The 27,630-nt window shown below is 37.6% G+C and overlaps 1 protein-coding gene across 1 annotated transcript; it reads right to left on the bottom strand.

Annotated features, from left to right (window-relative positions):
* Window positions 1–16,202: 16,202 nt before the first annotated feature.
* On the bottom strand, window positions 16,203–26,799 carry pmp22b (peripheral myelin protein 22b). The gene is made up of 5 exons (XM_084434934.1): window positions 26,556–26,799; window positions 25,476–25,570; window positions 25,152–25,245; window positions 19,872–20,012; window positions 16,203–17,839 (listed from the first exon to the last, which is right to left on the bottom strand). Exons 2-5 carry the CDS (start codon window positions 25,551–25,553, stop codon window positions 17,679–17,681), a joined length of 474 nt encoding a protein of 157 aa, XP_084291060.1. The 5' UTR covers window positions 25,554–25,570; window positions 26,556–26,799; the 3' UTR covers window positions 16,203–17,678.
* Window positions 26,800–27,630: the final 831 nt, after the last annotated feature.

Genomic DNA, 27,630 nt, shown 5'->3' on the forward strand with positions numbered 1-27,630 from the left:
TTCTCACTGTTGCCAGCTGTAATGAAGGGCTGAGGTTTGCAGTGCACAAGTAGGCCAATGGGAAGCCCTCCTCTTCACCATATGAAGGTAATTCTCTCTTTCGGAAGGGCTCTATTGAAATGAATCAGCCTCCTCCTTCCTCTCCTCTGCCTCTGAATCTTTTCTTCATATAGTCTTTGAGACAATGAGTTTTTACAGCAAGTCATTACTCAGTTAATGAGTAACTCGACTGGACCTTAAAAAGAGATTTAGCTCATTGTTCAGTGTTGTACAATGGAAAGTTAGCTCAATCTCAAGAGGCCGTCTAAGATTACAGTATAAGAACACTCAAAGAAAAGGATTCCTTTCTCTTTTCAAGAGTCTTTCATTAACATTTGAATGTCTTCATTCTTAAATGAAGTTCTATACATTTTACTCAATGTGAGATCCTTTTAGAAGATTAATCTAAACGTTTTTCAACCATAAACAATTGGCCTTTCTGAGAGCTTTTGCGTAAATGTGCTGAAAATAATGTTATTATATTAACTAAAAACTTATAAGTTAATGGCCACCTAGGGAAGGGACTCTGCATCCATCCATCTAAATGTGAGTTGTTGATTTTGATTTCTTTGTTTGGTTCATGCAACACATTTCTAATACATTTTTAGCCTTTAGCCATACAGTATATATAACAAAATTCTTCATTATTTATAGAAACTATGCATATGCTGTTATATTAGTCAGAAGACTGAAGTGCAAATTTGTGCAAATGACAATTTTCATCATGCCTTTAGATGTCTACTTTGATTGCATTTTTTTTTCTGTAGTATTATGATGTTTATTATAATGTATTGTGATTATGTAATTATTATTATTAATGTACACTCTTGCCACAAATAAAGCCCAACTTGTTCCTGAAAAGCACTGCAGGTTTTACACTGTCCCCAGACAGGTCATGCAGTGAAAGTGGCTGTAATTACAGGGAGAGCTCATTACTTAATAGTCATTATCAAGGGGTCATGACACCTCAATTGAGGGAAGAACAGCTGGTAGCCAGTGCTGAGGTCCAGCCCAGAGCTTCTCAAATGACCCACAGTCCACCTGCCTTCTGGAGACCATCTCCATCCCATCAGGAAGACCCCACAGACAAACACAGAGCGAACAAAGCTTCCCCCACGGCTACAGCAAGCTGTTACGAATCAGGAAGAGGACAACTTCATAAACAGGAGCATTAGCATATAAAGAGGGGGGAAATGCCAGTTCATCAGACCCCCTGGCACTCTTAAATGGCCGATAAGGGCTCGCCAGCGTCCCAGAGCACAATCAACGCAGAGAGGAAGAGAAAGTGTGTGTAAGGATGTCACCTGGGTCTCATGGCCTCAGGCAGAGGAGAGTCCTTGTCGTTATCTGATGGATTGTGTTTGTGTGTGTGTTGGGAGCTTTGATTCAGTGTCCTTTCATTACTTTTTTTGTCCTGAGCGCATGTGGTGGAAGACAAAACTTGTAGTCCATTATAACATCTATAAAGACAGCCTTCATGCTTTCAATGTGGAACTAGGCAAAGCTACAGACTTTCTTCTCAAATATTATAAACAGAAACATAAATAACACACACACTCTTTTTGCTACTGTAGAGAGTCTAACAAACCTTCCAAGATTCCCAGTGAAATGCTCTCAGACAGCAAATGCAGTGAGTTTGCTTCCTTCTTCTCTGAGAAAATAAATAATTTCAGAAAGGCGATCAGCATATCCTCGTGTGGCACTGAGGTAAGATAGATCAGACCACATCCTCAGGAAGTTACTATGTCTGATTTCGAAGAAATTAATGGTAAAATTTTGGAAGAAACAGTACCGCACCTTAAAACATCAGCCAAATGACCCAAAAAGAGCAATCTGGATAGCAACATATTGAGCAATTATAGACCAATCTCAAATCTTCCTTTCATTAGCAAGATCATTGAAAAAGTTGTCTTCAATCAGCTGAACAACTTCCTAACCTCAAATGGATACTTTGACAATTTTCAATCTGGTTTCCGACCACATCACAGCACAGAGACAGCGCGCATAAAACATCAATTCTGGTACTACTCGACCTCAGTGCTGACACTGTCGATCATAACATACTTCTTAGGCTGGAAAACTGGGTCGGGCTTTCTGGGATAGTTCTAAAATGGTTCAGGTCATACTTAGGAGGGAGAGGTTATTATGTGAGTATAGGAGACCATAAGTCTGAGTGGACATCCATGACATGCGGAGTCCCTCAAGGCTCAATTCTTGCGCCACTCTTGTTCAACCTGTACATGCTCCCACTGAGCCAAATAATGAAAAAGAACCAATTTGCTTATGCAGACGACACACAGCTCTACTTAGCTCTATCGCCTAATGATTACAACCCCATTGACTCCATGTGCCAATGCATTGATAAAGTCAACAGTTGGATGTGGCAAAACTTTCTTCAGAAACAAAGACAAAACTGATGTCATTGCGTTTGGAAACAAAGATGAAGTTCTCAAGGTGAACGCATACCTTGACGCTATAGGGGTCAAGCAACTAAAAATCAAGTCAGGAATCTCGGTGTGATTCTGGAGTCAGACCTTAGTTTCAGTAGTCATATCAAAGCAATAACTAAATCAGCATACTATCATATCAAAAATATTGCAAGAATTAGATGCTTTGTTTCCAGACAAGACTTAAAAAAAACTTGTTCATGCTTTCATCACCAGCAGGGTGGATTATTGTAATGGACTCCTCACTGGCCTTCCCAAAAAGACCATAAGACAGTTGCAGCTCATACAGAACGCTGCCGCCAGGATTCTGAGCAGAACCATGAACATATCACACCAGTCCTCAGGTCTTTACATTGGCTCCCAGTTAGATTTAGGATTGATTTTAAAGTATTATTACAAATCACTCAATGGCCTAGGACCTCAAAAGAACACCACAGAGACAGTACAATCCACATGGGAAAATCTCAGAGTAAAACTGTTTATTTAGAGATTAATTGAATTTTTCCATTTTGTGTGTATGTATATGGTATACTTTTTGTGTATATGCATGTTTGTGGATGGATGGATGTATAAATGGAAAGATAGAGATATGGATATGGATCAATACATAGAGATATAGATATAGTGATTAACAGCCCTATTATAAACACAAAATCTGAAATCTGTCCAGTTCCAAAGTGATTTGCAATGAGCTCCTCATGCCATATAAAGGTCACTAAACATGTAATGGATGGCCTGTCAATAGATCAATCCTGTTACATCATCAGTTTAAACTCAATGGGATATTTGAAGTCAATGAGATGTTGCCAGATTGACAGTGAGTTCATATGAATACAGTCAATAGTATAGGTTACACATTAACGGGACCGTTCTTCACGTGATTCTGGATGAGTCGAGGGAGTGAATGAACCATCCGCACAGCTCCAGGTGCTCAATCAAACGTGCTTTTAACGATGTGAGGTCTTCCTGCTGTCCTTGAGTTTACAGACCCACTTATTTCTCTATGGTTCATGACCCTGATAATATCAGTCATCAGCTCCTCACCGCACGGAATGACTCGTCTGAAAGCCTGTAGAACCCTGTAGTGTGATTTAAACCCCAGGACAATCTCCAGAGATATTCATTCTGCATGCCAGACGCTCTCCCTGCCAGCTGTCTCCAGAGGCTTGCCTCTTCTGTTACATCCCGTTAAGAAGAGCGATAGTGTTCTTCGTCAATTCCAATTCCTCCTCCTCCTCCTCCTTCGGTTCGTCAATGTTTCTCTGTTGCTGCACACAACTGCTGGTCTCTGATGGAGAGCCACACTGATGGGCCGCTAACTGCACTTGCTAAGTCACTGCTGACAGATGGGAGGTGTGTATGTTTATTTGTTAGCTGTAACGATTCATAACATTTTGTTATTAAATGTGTGTTTACTAAAGTAAGTGTTTGTACATAGCAACTCTGTATAGTTTAGATGCAAAAATGTATCATATATATATTCCAGATGTTCTTTTATGTAAAGTAGCTGTTAAGAAGTAGCAGTTAAATGAATAGCATACAATGTTTACCTTGCAGCATAATTATGCAAATGAAAAGCATTTTCACTAATTTCAGCCTATTAACCCCCTGCTAAATTTCATGAATTTATTGTAGTATTTAGCGTGTTGTCTAGTCATTACATATGCATTACAAGCCTGTTTCATGAGAATAACTTTTTGTGTATGCAAATAATTGTTTATAAAAAGCAGAACACATTTACCTTTGATTATACTCCATTGAAAATGAAAATGAAAAGCATTTGCACTAATTTCAGCCTTTTTATCCCCCTCGTTGACGTTAACAGATTACTGAGTTTTATTATTAGTTGTAGTGTCGTCTGGTCATTAAATTTACATTACAAATTCATTCTGTATGAGAGTAATTTAGTTCTTGCTTGTTTGTGTACGCTAGCGTTTATGCATAGCAACGCATTAATCTTGCGTCGTAAAGCATTAAATATGAAAATGAAAAAGCATTTGCACCAATTTATTGGCTTTTACCCCCCTGCTGACTTTAACAGATGACTTAATTTTATTATAAATTGTAGTGTGTTGTGTGGTCATTAAATGTACATTAGAATAATTAAAAGTCCTTCTGGTGACAATATAAAATTGTATGTCTGCCTTCCTCTGAATAGCATAGGAAGTAACATCCTATTTGCACCTGAGTCCGCCCCTGGGCTGATCTGTTATCAATTATCTCTTCCCAAGTTCTTCTATCCTCCTCCTATCATGGGTGCTCAGCCAAACATCCTTGTCTTTTGATTATCGCCTCTCGTTCTTTTCATGCCCTCTCTTTCATCCCCCACTTCATAGTTAAACATTTCCCTCTGGTGCCATGTGGTTGTTTCCTTCCTGTAGTGATCGGCTTCATCCAGTGCACAGATTTCAGAGCCCAGGACCCGGTTCTGCAACTCTTTTAAGTGTCCTTGCCTTCATGGGGGCACCTGTTATATTCCGCTCCTTTTGATACAATTGTACACTTTGTCCGCAAGATGTTTTTTACTCAACATGCCTCAGAAAAGAAAAAAAATGAGCCACTTAATGTTCATTGTAAAATAAACTAAATGTTAACATATTTGCATCTCAAAATCTGTATAGACATTTGTATCGCCAAACCATTTGTAGCGTAGCTATACAATGAGAAATTGTGGTGCAAATAAACACATTGCTCATTTATAAACCCACTCTGCTCTTCTCACATCTCTCTGCATGTTCTATTCCTTTATATGGCTTTCTTCCCTCCATTTGACTTGACCTGTACTTTAGGTTTAGAGCGCGAGCGGGAACCAGCACAGATGGCTCAGCACTTGTTGGGCTGACCGCTCCGACCCCAGATGCTGTCCAGATGCGGGTCAGTGCTTGGGTGCAGGGTTCTGTGCGTGTGAGTTATAGCTCAGCGTTATGAACTGAAACCGAACGGGCCAAACGGAGACTCCATATAACAGACTGAACTATATGGCATGACATTGCTGGAGGATTGAATTGCAAGTTCCTTTCCTTGCCCTGGCCAGTGAGGGATATATTATACTGACCAAAAACTGGACAGAAATACGTCGAAAGAAAACCGCAGGGGAGCAAGTTGCCAATATTCTGGCACTCAAAACATCAACTGCTCTCAGAGTAATATAATTAAGCTCTAATGTTGTTTACCAGACACATAATGGCTATTTGATGTCTAACCCACTTAAAAAAGGGAAAGGTTCTCTTGATAGTAGAATAATCAATATTATCAAAATGTAATTGGAAACGGTCATGAATGTAATAAGCAATTTCATTTGATTTATTCAATCGACTGGCACTTTTATCCAAAGCGGCTTAGAATACATTCAGGATGAGTTTTATCAGTGTGAGTGTTTCATGGGAATTGAATAGTGACCTTAATTGAAAATTCCTACTTAAATTGATTGTTGATTACCACAAAAATCATGTCGTCTCATTCCTCGTTTTCTTAAAAAATAATCATAAAATAAAAAAATCAGTGAGGCACTTAAAATGGAAGTGACTAAGGCCAATTTTGGGATGTGAAGCATATCATTTTATACAAGCATTTTAATTCTTCTGTTCTTGCAGTATTTGAGGTCTAAACCTGTTTAAATAGTCATTTATAAAGTTAAAGAAAATAGTCAGTCATGGGAACACAGTTGGATGCAACTTTACACAGAAGTAAAGTAAGTGATTTTTTCCATACTAAAATCATATTAACATGCATATTTACTTTACATCTTGTCACTGGAATCTTGATTTATTTAAAAAAGAAAAATAGGTACAAGTAGAAATGTATTTTTGTTGTAATCTATATGATGCCTCAAATGCTGTAGATTGAGCTTAATTTTATACTGAAACCGGAATATTAATTTCATGCTGCTTTCATGCAACACCAAATGTTGTTTATGTCTGAAGCGAACAAGTATTTTATTAAACAATTTCAGAAGGGTTGCTTTATGAGCTCTTACTGTTAATTCTAGATTGAGAATACGGCCAGCCACGGGCCTTAAAGTCCTATCCGGCCGGCCCGCAGGAGAAGTGCTCGGTGTTCATGTTGTTCCTGTATAATTTGACTGGTCCCTGAGAGCTGTTCCGCCTGCACTAACAGAAATAAAAGCTCTTTAATGGCTGACTGTATCGTTTACCCTCATGAACCTGACACAACCTCCTTCATTCTTGTAGCAAGTGCAGTAAAACCCAATGAAGCAGGGAAATATGTTTACCATATGGCCTTTGATTGCTAGAGAAAAAAAACTGAGCTGGGGTCAGAGGGCAGAGAAAGGACACACAGAATTCTCCAAGAACCGCCCTGAAGTGTGAGAATACCGACAGTGTGAACATTATCCAGACGTAGGAGTGAAAAGTGTGTGTTTGTGTGTGACCTTTACCTTTTAAGGTAGATACCACAGAGCTAAATTGTTTAAAGGAATTGGTCACACTTTAGATTTAGGTGTTATTTTTTCCCTATAATTAGTAACATAAAACCTAATACATATTTACAGAGTAATACATAGTGTGGAGCATTACTTGATATTTTATAAAAATAGTATTTAATATTTTACTATTTACTTTTATATTTTACTATTTTAATTTGTAATTATATGAAAATGCAATCCATGTTTGTCTTATATGCTATACACTTGTTTTGTTTAAAATGGGTCTTTTGGTACATTTGAAGTGTTTGTTGGCATCTGTGTTCTGATTACCCCCCTCACGCAGAGTGTTCAGTGCTGGCAGTATCAGTATATGATGAATAGGAGGTATCGTGGTCCGATTACTGCATTAATCTCTGCTGCTGCGATTGCTCTCTGCGGCTTCTAGATTAATGGTGATTGGCTTTTTCAGGGCCGTAAGAGCTCAAACTGTGGTCTGATAATTAGGTTTACTAATCATGCTTGCATTAACCCTGACCTTTCACCTCCTCCTTTTCTTTTTATCTCCCTTTCTTTCTCTCTCTCTCTCTCCCACATCATCTTCCCACTGAGTCTGAACCTGTCATTTTTCTTATCCAAGTCCTTAGTACTGTTTTTTCAAATGAAAATTATCATAATTATTTGCGCATATGGGCATTTAATGCCATGAATAAATCAGAGAGATTTCTTTTAGGAGTCATTTCTGCAGGGCTTTTTATAATAAATTACAGTATAGAACAATGCAGTTGAATTGAAGTTCACTGAGCTGACCAGTTGGGGGCAGTGCACCTTATGTTCTCATTTGGAGACCCACCAAAAAATGTATTCTTAGCAAGTATTATTGTCTTATTTTTCAGTTAAAATATATAAAATAATAATAATAATAATAATAAAAATCTTTGGTCAAGAAACTGCATGAGATAAGACTTTTTTTTATAGAATCTGTATTTAATACTGCACTGGCAGATTTTTTTTTATTTTTTTTTAGAAAAATATTTTAGGGTAGGAAAATACACTTTTATTGAAGATACAATATTTAAGATGCAATCTATGAAAACAAGTTTTTGGCTTTTTATGCAGTGTTACTTCTCAAGTAAATCTATCTTATGGATTTTTAGAAATAAGTATTCATTTGTTTTATTTATTTAAAGTACAACCTTTTATTCACCATAAAACAGGCCTAGCAGTGATTACCATTTGAAAACTGTCAGTCATGTATTTCATTACTTCCGTTTTTGGATGTTTGTTGCAAAGACTCACCCAATAATCATATGAAGATGGGCTTCCAATCGGGTAAAAAATGCTTTTAATATCCTGTTGTGTACAACAGTTACATGTCTGTTGATGATCACGCAATGTTCCAAAGCTGGTGGAATTTCTTGAATATCTGAATGTTTTCAAGACGATCTCTTGTGTGTGACTATTAATTCAATCGTCCTCATGATACCCTGTGTTTTGTCTCTGGTTGGTTGTAATTTTGCTGGCATGGCTCCAGTGTGATTTGCTCCATATGGCAGCGTGAGATTCCTATCTCTCCCGGCTCAATGTGGCTTGCTTTGAAATCCAAGAGCAATAGTGGAGGTATGTTTTGGCCTGATTCAGTGGCATGTGCCCAACGGCGTGTGTTTTCAGGCTGGCATTATTCACACCTCAGAGAACAATGTATAAGGGCAGAGACTCCGACCCACAATCCTTCACTCGCAGAAAACAAGATATATAATGGAGATGCTGGGCTTTTGGTACAGTATATGTGAGTATGTGGTCATAAATCATAAAAATGTTGTTGCGAGGAACAAAATAGTTCACCTTATTTTTCACATTAAAGTTTTACTTATCCTCAGGCAGTTTTGCATAATAAAAATAAATGTAGGCCTGAATGAAAATTCTATTATCATTTTTTGTTCGTTTTTAGCTAGTTTTAGTTTGAGACGATGTGCTGAGCATCAGGATGGGGAAGAAAGGTGATTGAAGTGACTTTGAAAGTGGCATAGTTGTTGGTGTCAGAAGGGCTGGTCTGAGTTTTTCAGAAACTGCTGATCTACTGGGATTTTCATGCTCAACCATCAGAGAATTGTCAGAAAAAGAGAAAACATCCAGAGAGTGGCAGTTCTGTGGGTGAAAATGCCTTGTTGATGGCAGAGGTCAGAGGAGAATGGCTCGACTGGTTCGAGCTGATAGAAAAGCAACAGTATATCTCAAATATCAAATGGTTACAACCGATCTCTGCAGAAGAGCATCTCTGAACGCTCAACATGTTGAACCTTGAAGCAGAAGAGCAACTGCAGCAGAAGATCACTTCTTTCTAAACTGAGGCTACAGTTCACACGGGCTCAGCAAAATTGGACAATAAAAGATTGGAAAAACGGTGTCTGGTCTGATGATTCTCGATGTCTGCTGCGACATTCAGATGGTAGAGTCAGAATTTGGCGTAACCAACATGAAAGCATATTAATGCACACTTTATTTTAAATATTTTAGCACACTTTGAGCCCCTTATTACCAGTTGAGCATCACAAACGCCACAGCCCACCTGAATATTGTTGCTGACAATGTCTGTCTTTTATGACCACAGTATACCATCTTCTGATGGCTACTTCCAGCAGTATAACGCTCCATGTCACAAAGCTCAAATCATTAAACATGACAGTGAGTTCACTATACCAACGCTATCTCACGACCAATTCGTACGAATTCGTACGAATGATAAAAAGTTGGCTAATTCCTCACTCTAAACCCACGTGATGGGTTTGTCTAAACCCATGTGATGGGTAGGTTTAGGGGCGGGGTCAGGGGTAGGTCATTCGTATGAATTCATACGAATTGGCCAATTCGTAAAATATGTACGATTTTGCAAAAATCGTAATAATTCGTATGAGTCAGGTCGTATGAATTCGTTTGAATAAGCCACCTCGTAGAATTTGTACGTTTTCCCGTGAGATCGGGCTCACTATACTCAAATGGCCTCCACAGTCACCAGATCTCAATCCAATAGAGCACCTTTGGGATGTGGTTGAACGGGAGATTCACGGATGAGTAGCCGACAAATCTGCAGCGTTTGCGTGATGCTATCATGTCAACTCTGAGGAAGGTTTCCGGCACATTGTTGAATCTATGCCACAAAGAATTAAGGCAGTTCTGAAGGCAAAAGGGGGTCCAGCTCGGTGCTATGAAGGTGTACCCAGAGCCGTTAAATAAGACTTCCAATGGAAGTCTATGGGAGTGTCGTAACTCTGTTTTTCAACGGCTCTGGGTGTACCTAATAAAGTGGCCAATTATAGATGTTTTAGCATTTTAGAGCTCCCGAAGTTTATAAAATAATTTCTGTAATATATTACATTTTTTTATTTAGACTAAAACTAATTTTATTTTATAATGTTTGCTAAATCATTAAAATATATTTTAGTTTCAGTTTTTCCCAGTATTCAGTCAATAGAAATGGTTTCACTTATTTGATTTAGTTGTCTTTAAAGACAATAACATTGATGCAAGCTCATAAAAGGACAACAAGCACCATACAGCATCATAAATGTAGTCCACGTGATGTTTGTGCTATTTTCCATCAACTGTTCCAACTGTTTTATAGCTTTATGTAATGAAATTTAAGTTGTTGTTCATTAAAATCATGGATATTCTGCTTGAAAATAAAAAAAAGTCCAGACATTGAGGGTGAGTAAATGATGACAAAAGCTTCATTTTTGGTTGAACTGTTCCTTTAAGAGAGAGTCTTTGTCACTTTGCCCAATTCATCATAGTTTGAGTGTTAAACAGAAGAAATATATTGTCTGTCTCATCACCCCTGAATGCTTTCCTTTCAAAGCCTTTATTATGACCAGATCGCCTGTTCTCAAGCATTAGCATGATTGAGTATGATAGATGGGACTGAATGGGTTCGATTTAGTCTGAAACCCCATAAGCGGCGAGTGTTTCCTTCATCTGGACACCATGATGGACAGACTCCAGTGTAGAGGGCAGATCTGGCTTTGATGACCTTCAACCTGGTCTTGACCTTGAAACCCCTGCGATCGGGCCACTGGGGGGCAAATCTGGTTCCTCTGGAGCGAAAGGCCTTTTGTGACTGTGAAGAATGACGGACGGAGGAGGAGAGAAAATAAAACAGCAGGTCCGTTCTGACCCTGGTGGAACGCTGCCCCGGGGAAGGCTTGCGTCCAGACGTGTTTCTAGGGTACAGCTCGTGGATGACCTCTGGGTGAGGAGGGATCAGGTTCTAAACAAGCACACGCATATTACGGGATTTATGAAGCCGCTGGGGGACTGAGGCAATGGTGCGAGGGTCACCTTTGATAGGAGGTGGTGTGTGTGTGTGTGTGTGTGTGAGTGAAAGGCCATGTTTGTGCATTTGTGAAGGGTCAAGGGGGTATTGTTCCAGATTGTTTGCAAGCATATAAATGTGTTTATGCACTGGCGTGTGCATGTATATGTTTTTTTTTTTCTGGATTTTTTAGCTCGAGTTAACATGCAGATTCCAAAATGTGAGTATAAATAAGCTTTTTGGCAAGTAAATGAAGCGTTACCTGGCAGTTGGTGAGTTCATATCACATTCAAATCAAAGACATACAAACTGACTAAATAAATCATCTGTTGTTTCTTTGATGATACATTTGACCTCATTGTAAATTGTGTCTATTCGTCTTTCTCCATAAGATATATATATATTTATACATTATATATTTTATATTTGTACTGTTATATCAATATAAAATGAAAATACTAAATATTTATGGCTAGTACATTTTCTCCAGTATGGCAAAAAGTGAATTTTGGACACTGCGTGTGTGTAAAAGGAGTCAAACCGCTGAATGTTCCTTCTGATCGAAACCAGCTGTGTTCTCGTAAGCCATTTCCCCCTCTCAACTATCTCTCTCTTTTTAATTAACATGAAAAAAAATATTAAAGCTACAAACCTCCCGACCTGATGATGCTTTGTGCAGGTGATAGCCAGCAGATGGTGGTTTCAGGCAGAAAATAACCCCCATCCTTTGCCTTAAGAAAGGCCCCATTTGCATTTCATGAGGTTTAATTGTGTCTCTTTTCCCCCAGTCCATGGTCCAGCGATGCTATGCCTGTCAGAGAGAGCTTCAGAGCCATGAAGGAGGCCTGATAGATTAAGGTGGACCTTCTGTTTGCGTCCTTTCCCATTGTGTTCCAGAAATTAAGGAATATTATCTCCCTGAAGACTGGAGAATGGATAGCGGAGGCGTTAATGACATTGGGTGGGTAGAATTAGAGTGTTGAGACGGGGGCGGGGGGCAGAGGAGAGTTAGAGGGACACGATGGATAATGTCATTATTGTGTAGTCTCGTTCTTGACCCGGAGGACGTAAACAATTACGGTGGCGACAGAGGAGGGGTATACGGGGCATAAACAAAGCTTGTGCTGTCTAAAGCTGAGAGGGTGTGTTTACTATCCTGTTTTTTTAATCCTATACTGAGTGTGTGAGACCTTTACAACTAAGTTTACAACTTGTTTTTTCCCCTCCTTTTAAGGCTTCTTACAACAATTAAATGTGGACATATGCATTTCATTTGGTTTCATTACCTTTTTTTTTAATTTGTATTTTTTTCCGTAACATACAACATCTCTTGATCTTCATAGGGATTTGGGCTTTTGGAAACAGGACGGGGTGCAGCAAATCATTCTGACAGACTTAAGTTGCAGGGTTTTGTGGTCACGTACATTAATTACCATCATTATAAGATAAGACACATGGCTAATATTAATTTGTCTGCCTTACACAGACATTCCCAAGAGAACCCAACATCTGATTCCCTTAAATAGTCATTTTGAGTGTTTAGATCTATAATTTATGAATAAATGAAGGAGCATGTGATTTGATTTTTTTTTTTAAATCATGAAATTTTATTCAAGTATCCAGTTTAAATATAAATAATGAAATAATTGTAAAAGTTCAATAGTTAGCCTATATTTATAAATATTATATATTTATAATTGTACATTTTTATGTAAATCTCAATACACATTGATCTCCTGCTGAATCATTCTATTATAACATGTGAACAGGAAATTCACCTCAAATTTGTTCAGTGATTTTATCCACCTTATTTCTCACGTCAGAGTGGGTGTGACTATTTGTAAATTGAACGTGTCTGGCTTCCGGTGTCATTGGCTTCCAGTTGTCTTTAGCTGTAAACATAAACAATTCGTTATGCTGCTTTCCTGCTTGTCTGATTATTGATATAGCTATATACACTCACCTAAAGGATTATTAGGAACACCTGTTCAATTTCTCATTAATGCAATTATCTAATCAACCAATCACATGGAAGTTGCTTCTATGCATTTAGGGGTGTGGTCCTGGTCAAGACAATCTCCTGAACTCCAAACTGAATGTCAGAATGGGAAAGAAAGGTGATTTAAGCAATTTTGAGCGTGGCATGGTTGTTGGTGCCAGACGGGCCGGTCTGAGTATTTCACAATCTGCTCAGTTACTGGGATTTTCACGCACAACCATTTCTAGGGTTTACAAAGAATGGTGTGAAAAGGGAAAAACATCCAGTATGCGGCAGTCCTGTGGGCGAAAATGCCTTGTTGATGCTAGAGGTCAGAGGAGAATGGGCCGACTGATTCAAGCTGATTGAAGAGCAACTTTGACTGAAATAACCACTCGTTACAACCGAGGTATGCAGCAAAGCATTTGTGAAGCCACAACACGCACAACCTTGAGGCGGATGGGCTACAACAGCAGAAGACCCCACCGGGTACCACTCATCTCCACTACAAATAGGAAAAAGAGGCTACAATTTGCACGAGCTCACCAAAATTGGACAGTTGAAGACTGGAAAAATGTTGCCTGGTCTGATGAGTCTCGATTTCTGTTGAGACATTCAGATGGTAGAGTCAGAATTTGACGTAAACAGAATGAGAACATGGATATCCATCATGCCTTGTTACCACTGTGCAGGCTGGTGGTGGTGGTGTAATGGTGTAGGGGATGTTTTCTTGGCACACTTTAGGCCCCTTAGTGCCAATTGGGCATCGTTTAAATGCCACGGCCTACCTGAGCATTGTTTCTGACCATGTCCATCCCTTTATGACCACCATGTACCCATCCTCTGATGGCTGCTTCCAGCAGGATAATGCACCATGTCACAAAGCTCGAATCATTTCAAATTGGTTTCTTGAACATGACAATGAGTTCACTGTACTAAAATGGCCCCCACAGTCACCAGATCTCAACTCAATAGAGCATCTTTGGGATGTGGTGGAACGGGAGCTTCGTGCCCTGGATGTGCATCCCACAAATCTCCATCAACTGCAAGATGCTATCCTATCAATATGGGCCAACATTTCTAAAGAATGCTTTCAGCACCTTGTTGAATCAATGCCACGTAGAATTAAGGCAGTTCTGAAGGCGAAAGGGGGTCAAACACAGTATTAGTATGGTGTTCCTAATAATCCTTTAGGTGAGTGTAGATATATAGTTATTGCAAACTAGTATTTCTTAGGCTACCATATCATTTTAATGTATTGGCTTAATTATAAGCACACTGGTTTGTAGCGCAAACAGTTTTACAGTTTAGCTACTGCACTTTGATATTATTCTCGTTATTTCCCTATAGCGGCTCATGAATTGAAAGTCTAGCACATTCACAGAAAACATCTTAACTTACTTCCGCGTTGGAAATAAGGTGGATAAAACGCGTGAAAAACTCACCCAGCAAACAAAGCCCAGCTAAATGAAGACTGATGATTCCATTGCTGATGATTTCATGAACGGTGTAATTGGATTAAATGGACTGTGACACCTTGTGAAATGGTCTGTCACATTTTCTTTCTCGTGCCTCTTTTCCTTAATTTGTTTTGTTCTTAAACTCTTTTAGCCTTTAACTCTTTTTTTGTTAGATCTATTTGTGTTAGAAGTTTAGTGCAAGTTATCTTACAAAGTTATCCTGAATCTCACTAGAGGGCAGCAGTGCTTTGAAGAAGAAAAAAAATATTCACAATATGATGGAAAATATCCACAATTCCAAATTTATTTGATTAGATTTAACATTTGACTTAGTTCATAATATTCTGTTCTATCTAGTGATGAGTTTAGTGTTTGTGACCTGTAGCTATCAGATATGTGTCTCAGAATTTGAATGTGGTGCTAAAAACAAAAACAAAGAATAGGTTTGTAAAAAATGTGCAGTCATAAAGCTTAAAATATACAATGTCAAACATAGCACGTATTAACTGACATGCATCTTAAGAGGGAATTCAATTAATGGATTACAGTGTTCATATTTTGTCACATATTAAGCTGCACTATTTAAATTGTACCACTGTGTGGCACAATTTTCTTACTTTTCTTTTTTTAACATCAGTGGTTCTCAGCTGGTTGCCCAGAATTTACAAGATTACAATGCCATGAATATGCTTAACTGTGTATATATATATATATATATATATATATATATATATATATATATATATATATATATATATATATATATATATATATAAAATAAAATAATAATTATATATGTATATATATTATAAAAAAAAAATTACCATTATTTATATATATATATATATATATATATATATATATATATATATATATATATATTTTTTTTTATTCTTTTCGTTTTTGCCATTGCGCTATCAGAGCCATTTCTGGGTCACAACCCACCACTGCTTCTCATACAAATGCAAACTTTTTTAATGAATTAGCATTTTCGCAGGAATTAAGTAAAAAGAGAGACATATATATATATTTTTTTTTCAAGCAGTATTTCTTTTTAATAGCTTTTAATAAACACACAAACACAAGCTTTGATAAGAGACGTGAGTCAGAGGCACAGAGTTGGGTTCTTGTGAATGAACAAGTCTTCATCAGAGCTCACACTCCTTCAGACAACTTACAGTACAGGTGTTTTCAGAAATTAAATTAAATACAAATAATATCACACTCTTTAGCCAGATCAAATTAATTCAACACTATTCAGTTGTTTTCTTCTTCTTCAGGTTTAAGTCTTACAATGTCAAGTAACAATTGCAGTCTAAAATGTGTTAATGTTGGGAAATGAGCACATGCAACATTTATCTAGTGCTGGTCCCATGTCAGAACAGACCACATATTGATTATATATTGATATTTTTAAGGGGATTATCAATCACTACATACAGAAATCCCTTAACACACATGTTTTATTGCTGCTAAAATAAATGATTCTACTGCAGCATAAAGGTTGTTTGTTCAGTCACAGAAAAAAAAAAGCAGAATGGGATTTAGTTAGACATTTATCACTACAACCATGAAAACAGGCAACATGTTCCGTTCATCATAACAAAACATTTATTGTTTTTGGTGTTGCAGGAGAAGTAATCTAATACATGGTCCTCAGAATAGGGCCTTTAATTGTAAGTAATGAGTTGTTAAATACAATCACATGCTATTACAGTACGTTGAGAATTACTGTGAGTAGAAACAAAGCATCTCAAGATGGTAGACATTGCAGCTTGTTATATTTCAAGTATTGAAAAATGTTTCCAATGCATGCAGGTGTTACGATCTGTCCACCATCATGTTATCAGCGGTCAGTTTACCTAACAAAACTGCCACTTCGACGCTTTTAAATGTTTTTTCCGGATACATTGCGTAATATACGAGAGGACTGTGAGCTGTCATTCTGATGCTTGGATTATTTAATGTCCCTTCATTTTATTTTATATGTTTATGCTCATCTGATTTGAATGTGAAAGGCGTTTGCCTCAACTATTTAATCATATATGCCACAATTGTACTAACAGGTAACATGTGATCAAACCCATCAAACGTTATACATCTGAATTGTATTTGGATTTGAATGTAACATATAAGCAACATTTATTAAACTGTTCAAATTAATTACTGCCTTTCTCAAATCCCGCTGCTAATACTGCTCTTAAAAGTAACTAAATCCAACTAAAATCAATAGTTCCTAGTCTGTTTTTACTACAGTTCCTCCATCACAATCTCCCAAAACTAAACTAATAACCCAGTGTTACTCAGAACACATTTTCTTTGTTTTATTATAAAATGAACCTTTTTTGGTGAGTACTGTATATACAGCATTGTGTTATAGGCACAAGCACAATATATTCAATGGCATTTTGATTTTGACTTTCATTCATGTTATGTCCTTCTAAATAAAGGCTAAATGGCTATTAGTTAAAGGAATGGTAAATACATAGCACCATTTTTTTTGTTGGAAAACAAAGAAAAACTACTTCTTTTAAAAAAGCTTTCAAAACTGCCGATCTAACCATGGTATTTTAGTTACTTCATCTATAATTCTCAATGCATCTTCATTGAAAACACTTCATTTCACTTTCCCTATAATTTAACACATGCACTTTGGTTAAAATACATCGAAAACCTTTTTATAAGTATTTTTTGGCCGTATAAGGAAAGAAAAAAAAAAAAAAAAGACACAAACACACATTATGGCTAATGATGCACGTTTCTGCGACAAACACGCTCTAGGCACTTATTAGCTAAAAGAGGTACTTTGTCAACAGAGCAAACATATAATACTATGTACATATATGTAAAAAGTGTTATAAATAGGTTTTAAACCATAGATACTATATACATCTTCAAATTATGACGGTATTGAATATGTCTTTTCGGGGTGGCAGTGGGGTTGATTTTTGACTGACCCCCGGGGTGAAGATACTGTGTGATTTCACTTCTCTGTGGATGCAGTGCGATACTTTGGCTTCGAAGCTGTATTTCCAGGTAGCGGCCATGAGAGGACAGTGCCACCTCACTCTCGCTTTCTCAAGATGACGTAGATTAACCCGCTTATGAATGCCAGAGGGAAGGCTACCCAGGCCAAGATGTAGGAAAAACCATAGGACTCTGCCAAAGGGACCCACATGTGGTTCATTACCGTATAAATGATGGCTCCGCTCATAACGAAAAGACCTGGGGAGGGAGGAAGACGAGAAAAATTAACTCTCTGGAAATGTTACCCTATAAAAATCATATATTTGTGAATTCCAAGGTTGTTTAACATATATATTTTTGGTCATTACATAATTTCCACACTTCCATTTATGCTATTTCATGCTTTTTATGACTTCATTACAAACTAGAAAATAGTAATAATAAAGAATATCTGCAAAGACAGACATTTTATTTGATCAAAAATACAGTAATATTGTGATACAAATTAAAATAACATTTTAAAAAGCAATTATTCCTGTGATGTAAAAGCTGAATTTCCAGCATCATTACTCTAGTCTTCAGTGTCACATGATCCTTCAGAAATCATTCTAATATGCTGGTTTGCAGCTCAAAAAAACATTTCTTATTATTATCAATGTTGGAAACAGTTGTGCTGCTTAATATATTTTTTTGGAAACCATGTTTTTCAGGATTCTATGATGAATAGAAAGTAAAAAAAAAAGCATTTATTTAAAAATATTTTAATGCATCTTTCGTAAATTAAAGTATTTCTTGAAAAAAAAAAAAAAAAAAAAAAAAACCTTACTAACCCCAGACCTTTCTTTTACATTAGAAATATTGTTTTTAAGGCTTTGGGAACACTTTTATGGTCAGGATATTACATTAAATATCCAATAATGTGTGTTGTAATCATGGCCCCCACTGAGGTTCCTCAATACCTCTATTTTTCTATGGTATATAATAAAAGTTGTGAAATAATTGCCTGATAATAACTTTATTTTGATGCTGCAAAGATTCTGTACAACGCGAAGATAAGCAACTTTCTCATCTGAGCTGATCAGCGCTCTTCAATGTCAAAATGACTGAGACGGCCAATGAAATCAATGATGCAACGATTACCGTTACTTTTAAAGAAGCAGAGCATTATTTAACGAAAAGCACGATTCTTCAGTTTAACTGGTCAAAAAAAGGAGATGCAAGTATTTTGGCTCCTGTGTAATTGAGAATGACGTCTTTGTATGCTTGTGTACAACAATAACAAAGAAACTCGCACAATATTTACTAAGTAACAGTCCTCCGACTAATTCTGGCCTATGAAGTCTGCATGAGAGGAAGGAAACATGACAAGGCACTTTCACCACGTTCTTTTATGCCAGGCGGACCACAGACCACCTTCAGAGTGCCAGTCTTGACATTTCATCTTGTGGCAGCGGCTGTGTGTCCTGTGCCAACTCAGTGGGCACCTGTAACTGTCTGGCTTTGTGCTGTTTACACCCTCGGCTCCCCTCTGACATTTAGCTTTCAATTAGTGTCCATCCTCTCTGATGAGAGTCGCATATATGAACTTTAAAAGCCCTCGGTTTCAGTACGTACTGAAAGATCAAGCATTCATCTCGCCTACAGAGCTATTCATTATCCAGGAACAGTAATGATTTCTAATAATATCCCATCTTCATTCCATCTCAAAGAGACATTTCTAAGGAGAGCTATCATTTTACATTAGCCGCAGTAAATTACTTCACTTCCCGTATCTTATATTTTACGCGTATTGTTTACCATAAATGAAGAGAAACGGTTTGTTTTGGTGGCCTCGCCTATTTATAACTCTGCGTGCTGCATTATTTAATCTCAAGAAATCATAACTAAATTATCCGCAGGAAGTTTGCCTGTAACCGCGGCTGAGCGCATTAAAGGGTTTCCTGTGCCGTCTGTGGCTTAATGAGAGTTGACAGGACTCATTAGAGTAACAAGACTAAGGCCAAAGGTCTTTTCATCTAGCCGAATGAAAGCAGATACACCTCCATAGGAACAGAGGAGATCAGTCGACGTCATGATGATCTTTTATTAATAAATGCTAATTGATCTCAGATCACCTGAGCCAACTAGCTCAAAAGCCTATGCAAATATTAATTCTCCTTTGTTTCTACTGCGAGCACTTTGGGTCCATTAACACTGCATGAGTGTGTCAGCATGCTATGTCAACCTCATTAGCATCTGCAAGCAACCAAGTTGATCCATCGCATTGTTCGCATGACGTCTCGATACTCACTAGCCAAGATCTGGAATGCTCCGGTGAGGAAGAAGCGTCCGCCCTTCTGAAGTGTAAAGAGCTGGCAGAAGAACAGGAAGAGAGACAGGAAGCTGAAGATGATTGACAGGATCATGAGGGCTTGGACTGCCTGGATCCAAACTGAAAAACAGAAAGCATTTCAAAACATTAGTGCATTTACTTATTCCTGAATCCACTTAGGGCAGATCAAGCTTTGCAGAAATAAAAAACATTCGCTCTTGAGAAGGAGATGGTCATTTAAAATGAACACGAATGGGCATTAAGCGGGTCGTTATCTCTTTTCTCATCTGCTGTTCTCGATCGATCACAGCAGAGTTGCACTTTTACATTGGCGTGCAACTGGAGATATGTATAATTGATAACGACAGAGGTGAGTCTGCAAAAAACAACACCAATTATCAGTTCATAATGAATTCTTCTTGTTGCCAATAAGATACAATTAAGTTTTGATGGTTGTTTCAAGAGCACTGGCGAATCCAGGAACCCTTAATGCATTTGTGCAAAAACATAATGAGGTTTCTGTTCCTAAAAGCTCTTAGCAGGTTACCAGCACCTAATATCGATCCTTTCTTGACGTCCCATGCAGGGCCAAAACACGGCAGCTTACAAGGAGCTCCATTAACTCTATATTACCTACATTTGATGGCTTTAAAAGCCTCCCGTATGTCATTTTTATCCTGCATTAGAGCCATTCCACCCTTTTATAAGTGTGGACAGCAGAAGGTAAAGTATTTTCAGAATAGCAGGAAACATTTCTTTCTTTCTTTAAAAATAAAACCTTACTGACCGCAAACTTTAATTGAGACTGATTTGCAAGACAAAAGCTTTGGACATTAAGTTCTTGGCATGCTTTGAGACTGGTTTGTGTGAGTTTGAGATTGATTAAGAATGCTGTGGCAGATGTTTTAGTTTAATGTTTAGCGTTTGTACTCTGGCTTTGGAATGTCCCGTTATGTACAAACAATTGTTTCTGTTTTAGAATTGCTATCCTCAATCGAGGGATAGTTCATCTAACATGCAAAATCTGTCAGTATTTACTCCCTAGTTTAATTTCAAACCTGCATGACTTCTGCTGAACATGAAGATATTTTGAAGAAAGGGGTATTGTTCTTTGGATTATTAAAATGCTCTTGACATTAAGAAAATGGTTGTTAAAAAAAAATAAAAAATCACTAAAAGGTTGTTTGAGGAACCAAAAATGGTTCTTCTATGACATTACTCTGATAATGTAGGAGATGCATAGTTGATCTTTTTCTATCTCAGTCTCTACCTCTTCCGAGCCCAAGCAGTAATAAGTGGAATGCATGGGTTGTCCAGCACGTCTATTTCTTATCCAAGGGTCATTCCTGTAGCATCATGTTTCTACCCCTCTCTCTCTCTCTCTCTCTCTCTCTTTCTCTCTCTCTCTCTCCTCTCATGTTCAGCTGTGTCTGCCGCTCCCCTTATAGCCACTAGAACTGTCAAGATCAGCCTACTACAGATTAAAACAAAATCAGAGCCAATACTATAGCCTTGAGAACGACCAGATCCTCTACTAGAGCCTAATGCAAGATAAGGCTAGATTCAGGCTGCAGGAAAATAATAATTTAATAATATTTTTTTTTTTTGCTCATATGTGACTCTGATCTGTTTTTGTCATGACATTGTGAACGGCACAAACCACATGGAATCTGATCTTTTCAATTCTTATTTGGGCCACTTCCATATGTGGTCCTAAATCCGCTACAGGTCAGATGTTTTGCAATGCGACCTCGATCAGTCTGACTTTTACGGCACTCTACAGCAACATTCGTCACAATTCTGCGCTCATGGGAGTCACTTCAAAGATTTTACTTATCCGAAGTTATCAAGAAAGGTAGTCAGTGAAGGACAGTGATGTGTCAGAGCTCATAAGTATTACAGTGACAGCACATACAAGCAAAAAACGAGGCCTTGTATCATAAATGTTAAAAAAATCTGCTCTCTTTTTTCGCATCTTCATCTTTGTTATTGCCCGCGCATACATTCGCTGGCTTTGGCGGCAGGTCACACTATAAATAATCGCGTAACCGCTTACTTTAATGTCCTCCGAGTTTACTTCCATATGACAGCGTGCTGCGTGACGTCTTTTTATCGTTCTTTTGCACATGCGGGTCAGTTCAAGACCATGATCTGTTCACACTGGAATCTGATATTGGCCACATTTAAAACAACAATGTGAACAGCTATAGAAAAAAAAAACGAATCTGAGCAATAAATCGGAATTGAGCACTAGTGTAAACATAGCCTGAGACCCTCAGACACACAATTTACAATATCACATTGATTACATCCGGGAAAAGAATATAGAAAAACTTGATCAAGTCCTGGAAAATCTGGAATACTCAAGATCATAAACAAGATCATCATCTTTTCACTTTTGTTGAAGACTTGGCCTTATGAATGCTTCAAAATTCTAGCAATGATCTCATTAACTGCAGATTCGTAAAACGTTTTTTGAGCTTGTAAATATCTCAGAATGGAAACAATTGTGGAAATGGCATTTGTTTTTAGAACATCTCATCAGAGGCCATACGAAGAGACTATTCTAGTTTGCATCCATAAATAATACAAGGTTCTGCTGCTATGTGTGTTTGCATACAGGGGCTACACTGCACCCGCACAATACAAATGATACAATAAATCTCTCAATTATCTCTCAACAATAGAGTAAAAATAGAAGCACATCCCCTCATACAGTCCATTTACTCACTGTTACTAAGTTTATCCTCAGTTTATCTATCCTCACAAGAAGTAAACATTTGCAGTTTCCTGAATTCTTTTTTTCAGCTGTACTCATTTTGTGCTTGACAACACCCTGTGTATTTCTGTCAGCAGTCATGCGGGGATGTGTATTTCAGGACAGAAGGTATCGTTTTTGGAAAGCGGAGGCCTTGTGTTTGCATTTAGAGGGGTACGTATGGTCCTGGGTGTGAATAATGTGGCTTAACAGATGATAAATATGCACCGGGGAAACATAACACAGGGGTGCGAGTATGTGCGCTAATACTAGACTGCCTTAACCCCGGTTTGGTCCATGAAACAGTTCTCTATATCAGGATGATGAATAGGATTTCACGCATGCTTTAGCTGCCAGTGTTGAGTAGCTTCACCATGCCAGCTGTTCCGCATCACTCCCGGTGTAAAAAAAAAAAAAACATTCAGGTAATCTTAGGATGGTTTCGCGCTCGGTTTGATTGCTTGTTTTGAACTCAGGTTCAATTTAACCCCATTGATTTGTCCCTGACCCTGCAGGGATTGTTTTGCATTACACTTTTAGCACTGAAGCACAGTATGTTTGTGTATTATCCTATGAATAGTAAGAAGAACATTTTCCATTTTGATTCACCACCAACATCTTATACAGTACATACAGAAGGGCAATTATTTTTGTCTTAATTACTAGAGATGTGAAGAATTCGAGCAAAGAAAAGTAGGTTTGGGTTAGCAATTTTTTTTCCCTAATACAATATACAACTTTTAATATTAAAAATGTTTTTACCATATTTATATTTTAACATTTTTAGATTAATAAATCCTGTAAAAATATTTTCCATGCCAACTATTCTGTTACCTAATGTTGGCATGTACCTTTTAAAATGTGTTACCTAAAACATTTATGAATATAAATATTAAAGTGACTGACATACACTACTGTTATTTAAAAATGAGTCTCTTATGCTCACCAATACTGCATTTATTTGATCAAAAATACAGTAAAAACAGTAATATTGTGAAAGATTAATATCATTTAAAATATCTGTTTTCTATTTTAATATATTTTAGCATTTATTTTATTCCTGTGACGACAGAGCTGAATTTTCAGCATCATTACTCTACTCTTCAGTGTCACATGATCCTTCAGAAATCATTCTAATATGCTGATTTGCTGCTCGAAAAACATTTCTTATTAATATCAATCTTGGAAAACAGTTAGCTGCTTAACATTTACATTTTTTCAGAATTCTTTGATAAATGGAAAGTTCAAAAGAACAGCATATATTTGAAATAGAAACATCCTTTTGTAACAATGTTAAAGTCTTTATTGTCACTCTTGATCAATGCAAAGCGTCCTTGCAGTACAACACATTTAAACTGCTGTTGTTTGTGTGCAAGTTAAATGTCATCTAATTAAAAGACATTGCTAGTCATGCACCAGTTAAACCCCTAAGACCCTCATTACAGCCTAGAGATGACCGTCAAAAACCACCTTAAGAAGTAACTACAAAGTGCAAACTTTTAAATAAAAACGTTTTTCCAGCACCGTAGCAACGGCACGTGAGCGAGCGCACGCAGGAGAGCAGGACAGAAAAGCCCTTCAGTATGTGCCCACCCCGCACCACACCCTAAACAAACACAGCACATTATAGGTGCTACGCCAACTGACCGAGAGCTATGAAATAACACAGCAAAGCATTCTGGTCCCGCCTCATTTCCAAAGTGCACAGAGAGGCGTTTCTCGCTCGAAAATTATGACATCATCTCACCCTCCGAGAACTGCCAACGGTGTAACAGTGAACTGATTGGGAATGTACAGTACTTTTTATGATTTAGAAACAAATATATTATATTATATTTTTTATTTACATGTTTTATGGCAAGAAAATGGCAACTTTAGTTTGCATTTTAACTGAAAACTTGGTTAATACTCTCTCTCTTTCAAACTGCCTTCATTCTTTTATTGTTAAACACCCCGTCGCTTGCATTTTGATTCGTGGACGTGACTCAAATCACACCATGTTCGGCCTACGGCTCTCTGATGCTACGCCATCACACGGATCAGTCTAAATCTAAGCTGCTTCAAATGCTCTACCTCTGCCCCACCCCAAAAGCTCTCAAACCTCTTTGCAACCCAGCACTCTCCACTCCCAAACAAGGGGCCCGAGCTCAGCACCGGCAACCAGACTATTTATACAGTCTGCCTGAGCTGATGTTTAAGAGGGGTCTGTTGTGGGTTGAAACTGCATGCTTGCATTCTCACCCCTAGATGGCAGTACCGAGGTTTGAGGCAGAGTGGGCACACCCACCATAAAGAGTGGTAAACAGGCAAAGGGGCTTTGACTAATGCCAGGATCAAACCCTCTGTGAATGACCTGCTATGTGTTACATAGTGACAGTGTCTCTTTAACCCTTGACAGAGAAGCAGACCTTTTCCAAGCTTGAAATGAATATCATTGCACCTTAAATGTTTGGTTTCATCATACATGCATTCTTAAATATAAAAATTTAGTAGGATCCTACCTCCAGTGTCAGCAGGGTCACATTTGTACTCGCTAATGATTGTTGTGCAGTTTGTCCAGAGGTCTGAACTGCTGTTGGGGTTACCAACCCATGCCTGTTAGAGGATGCAAGAATACACATTAGCAGGGATTAGACATCCAAAATATTCTCTTACAGCTGCTTTTAGCCTGTGATTGGCATACTTCGACTTTAATAATTACATCAAATGATTGCAATAGCTATCACATCATTTGTCATTTTAATATCAAATAGATAGATAGAAAGATAGATAGATAGATAGATCTGTATTAATCAAATAAAAGAAACTGCAGGATAGATACTTACACTGACTATAGTGGACACGAAGAGCAGAACCAGTGCTGCCACATGCAAGACGACGATTCCCAGTAAGAGGAGCAGCATGATGTTTCCTTACGGTTCTGTACAAACACCGGAACATTTTTATTGATAAAGTACATCAATGACCAGTTAAAAGTTATAATATAGTCCTTTAACATTATTGCTATTGAATTTAGGTTGGTATTATAGATAAACATGTAAAAGTTGTATTAATAAAATATTAATAAATTATATTATGTGTCATTTGAGTTTGAGTTGATAATATAATATAATATAATATAGTATAGTATAGTAGAATATAATATAATATAATATAATATAATATAATATAATATAATATAATATTAATATAATATAATATAATGTAATATAATATAATATTTAGGCGTTTTTATTATCAAAACCAGTTGGTTTTAACCAGTGCATCAAAAGCTGATTGTTACGTACGTCTTGTAATAAAAATACATTGTATTTGTGTTCTCTGATTTATTAAAACTTTTGGTAACACTTTATTTTAAGGTGACGTAGTTACACGTTACTACATGTTCTTACTGTAGAAATAGTAAATTATGCATAATTACAAGTAACTAACCCTAAACAAACCCTAACCGCAACTCCATAGTAAATATGTAGTTAATTAATATTACTACATGCATGTAACGTAGCATGTAACTACGTCAACTTAAAATAAAGTGTAACCAAACGTTCTACAGGCTATTTATGAACTAGAACGTAGCTGATCGACCGACAATTGCAGTTACTCAGAACGCAGTTAGTTTACAATGTAGGCTACACCATTTTTCACCATCAATTTAGGCGCAAAAGAGTGTCACAACGAATTTGACAAGAGCAAAACGGATTGTTTTAATGGATGTAAGTAATAAAGCAATCACAGTGTCCCTCTACAAAGTTAGATATCAGTTTATGGATGCGCCAGAGCGCCAAAATGACTTTATTTATTCCAAATGCAAGAATTAGGCAACTGTCTTCTTCTGATCCGCTCCGGTCTTTTTACACTCATAAACAGTCAACGTACTTTTGTACTGCAATATAAATCCAACTTACTGCGAGCAAAGAGAAAGTAAGTCCACAAAAATGGATGAAAACGCTGAAATGCAGTCGCGCCACTCGTTTCAAAAGCACTGCGTATTTCCAAAGTCCAGATCCCTGCGACTAGATTAACATGCTTTATGGAGCAGCAGCTTTAAAGAGTCTCATTATGGAAGTACTACGCCCTTTTTCTGCGTTGCTACGTCAGGGCGCGCCCCTGTAACAGCTCCACAGAATACCCACAGCACACACTGTGCGTAAGAGCGCAGGAAAACCACCAGGCTCTTAGTCATACACATTGTGTTTGGTTCTCATGGATACCAACGTGGATGAAGAAAATAGCCTATACAGTGGTGCTATAGTTATATATAGCCTATGAATATGACTGATATCACTTTAAACTGGAATAATCTGTTTATCCTTTTGTGCAGTCATCATGGTTAAACTAACAAATGATCATAACATAATCACTGCAGTTTGACTTTGAACTCTATATTGTTTATAAGGCAATAGAGCCGGTGGTAGTAAAGAGATAAACTTATCCACTTTCTGTACTGTATGTTTTCAGAAGTTATTCAAAGAAACTAACAAAAACAGTTTCAAGGCTTTTTTTTTTTCTTGTCTCATTGGGAAGTTGCAGGATGTTCTTTTTCTCCGGTTGTTGCTATAGGAATGAGTGATACAAACTTGTTAAATGGTGACTCTCAGTTCTCCCTGATACCGTCTGTGTGAAAATGAGTATATGCCCATTAGCTGGCCTTTGGGAGGCCTCCGGGAATGTGCAGAATTCCTCTACAAGAGATTCCCCTCCCTTCCCCTCTCATCAGTCATCAAATATAAAGTCAAAAAAAGAGGGAGGGCAGAGAGATACTGAAAGAGTGTTGAGTGCTCTTCCTGATATGAGAGATAGTTCATAGAGTGTTCAGATAATCAGGGAATAACCATGGACAACTGATAATTATTTAAACCCTTTTGTTGTGGTAGTGGTGGTTTTCTTTCACTGCTTTGTCAGGTTTAAATGACTACATGATTTGTGGCTCGTACTTCACAGTCTTATCAGGGGTTGTCTGAGGCTCTTTATGGTGTTCGT

The sequence above is a fragment of the Rutilus rutilus genome (assembly GCF_951802725.1).
Source record: "Rutilus rutilus genome assembly, chromosome: 16".
Lineage (NCBI taxonomy): Eukaryota > Metazoa > Chordata > Actinopteri > Cypriniformes > Leuciscidae > Rutilus > Rutilus rutilus.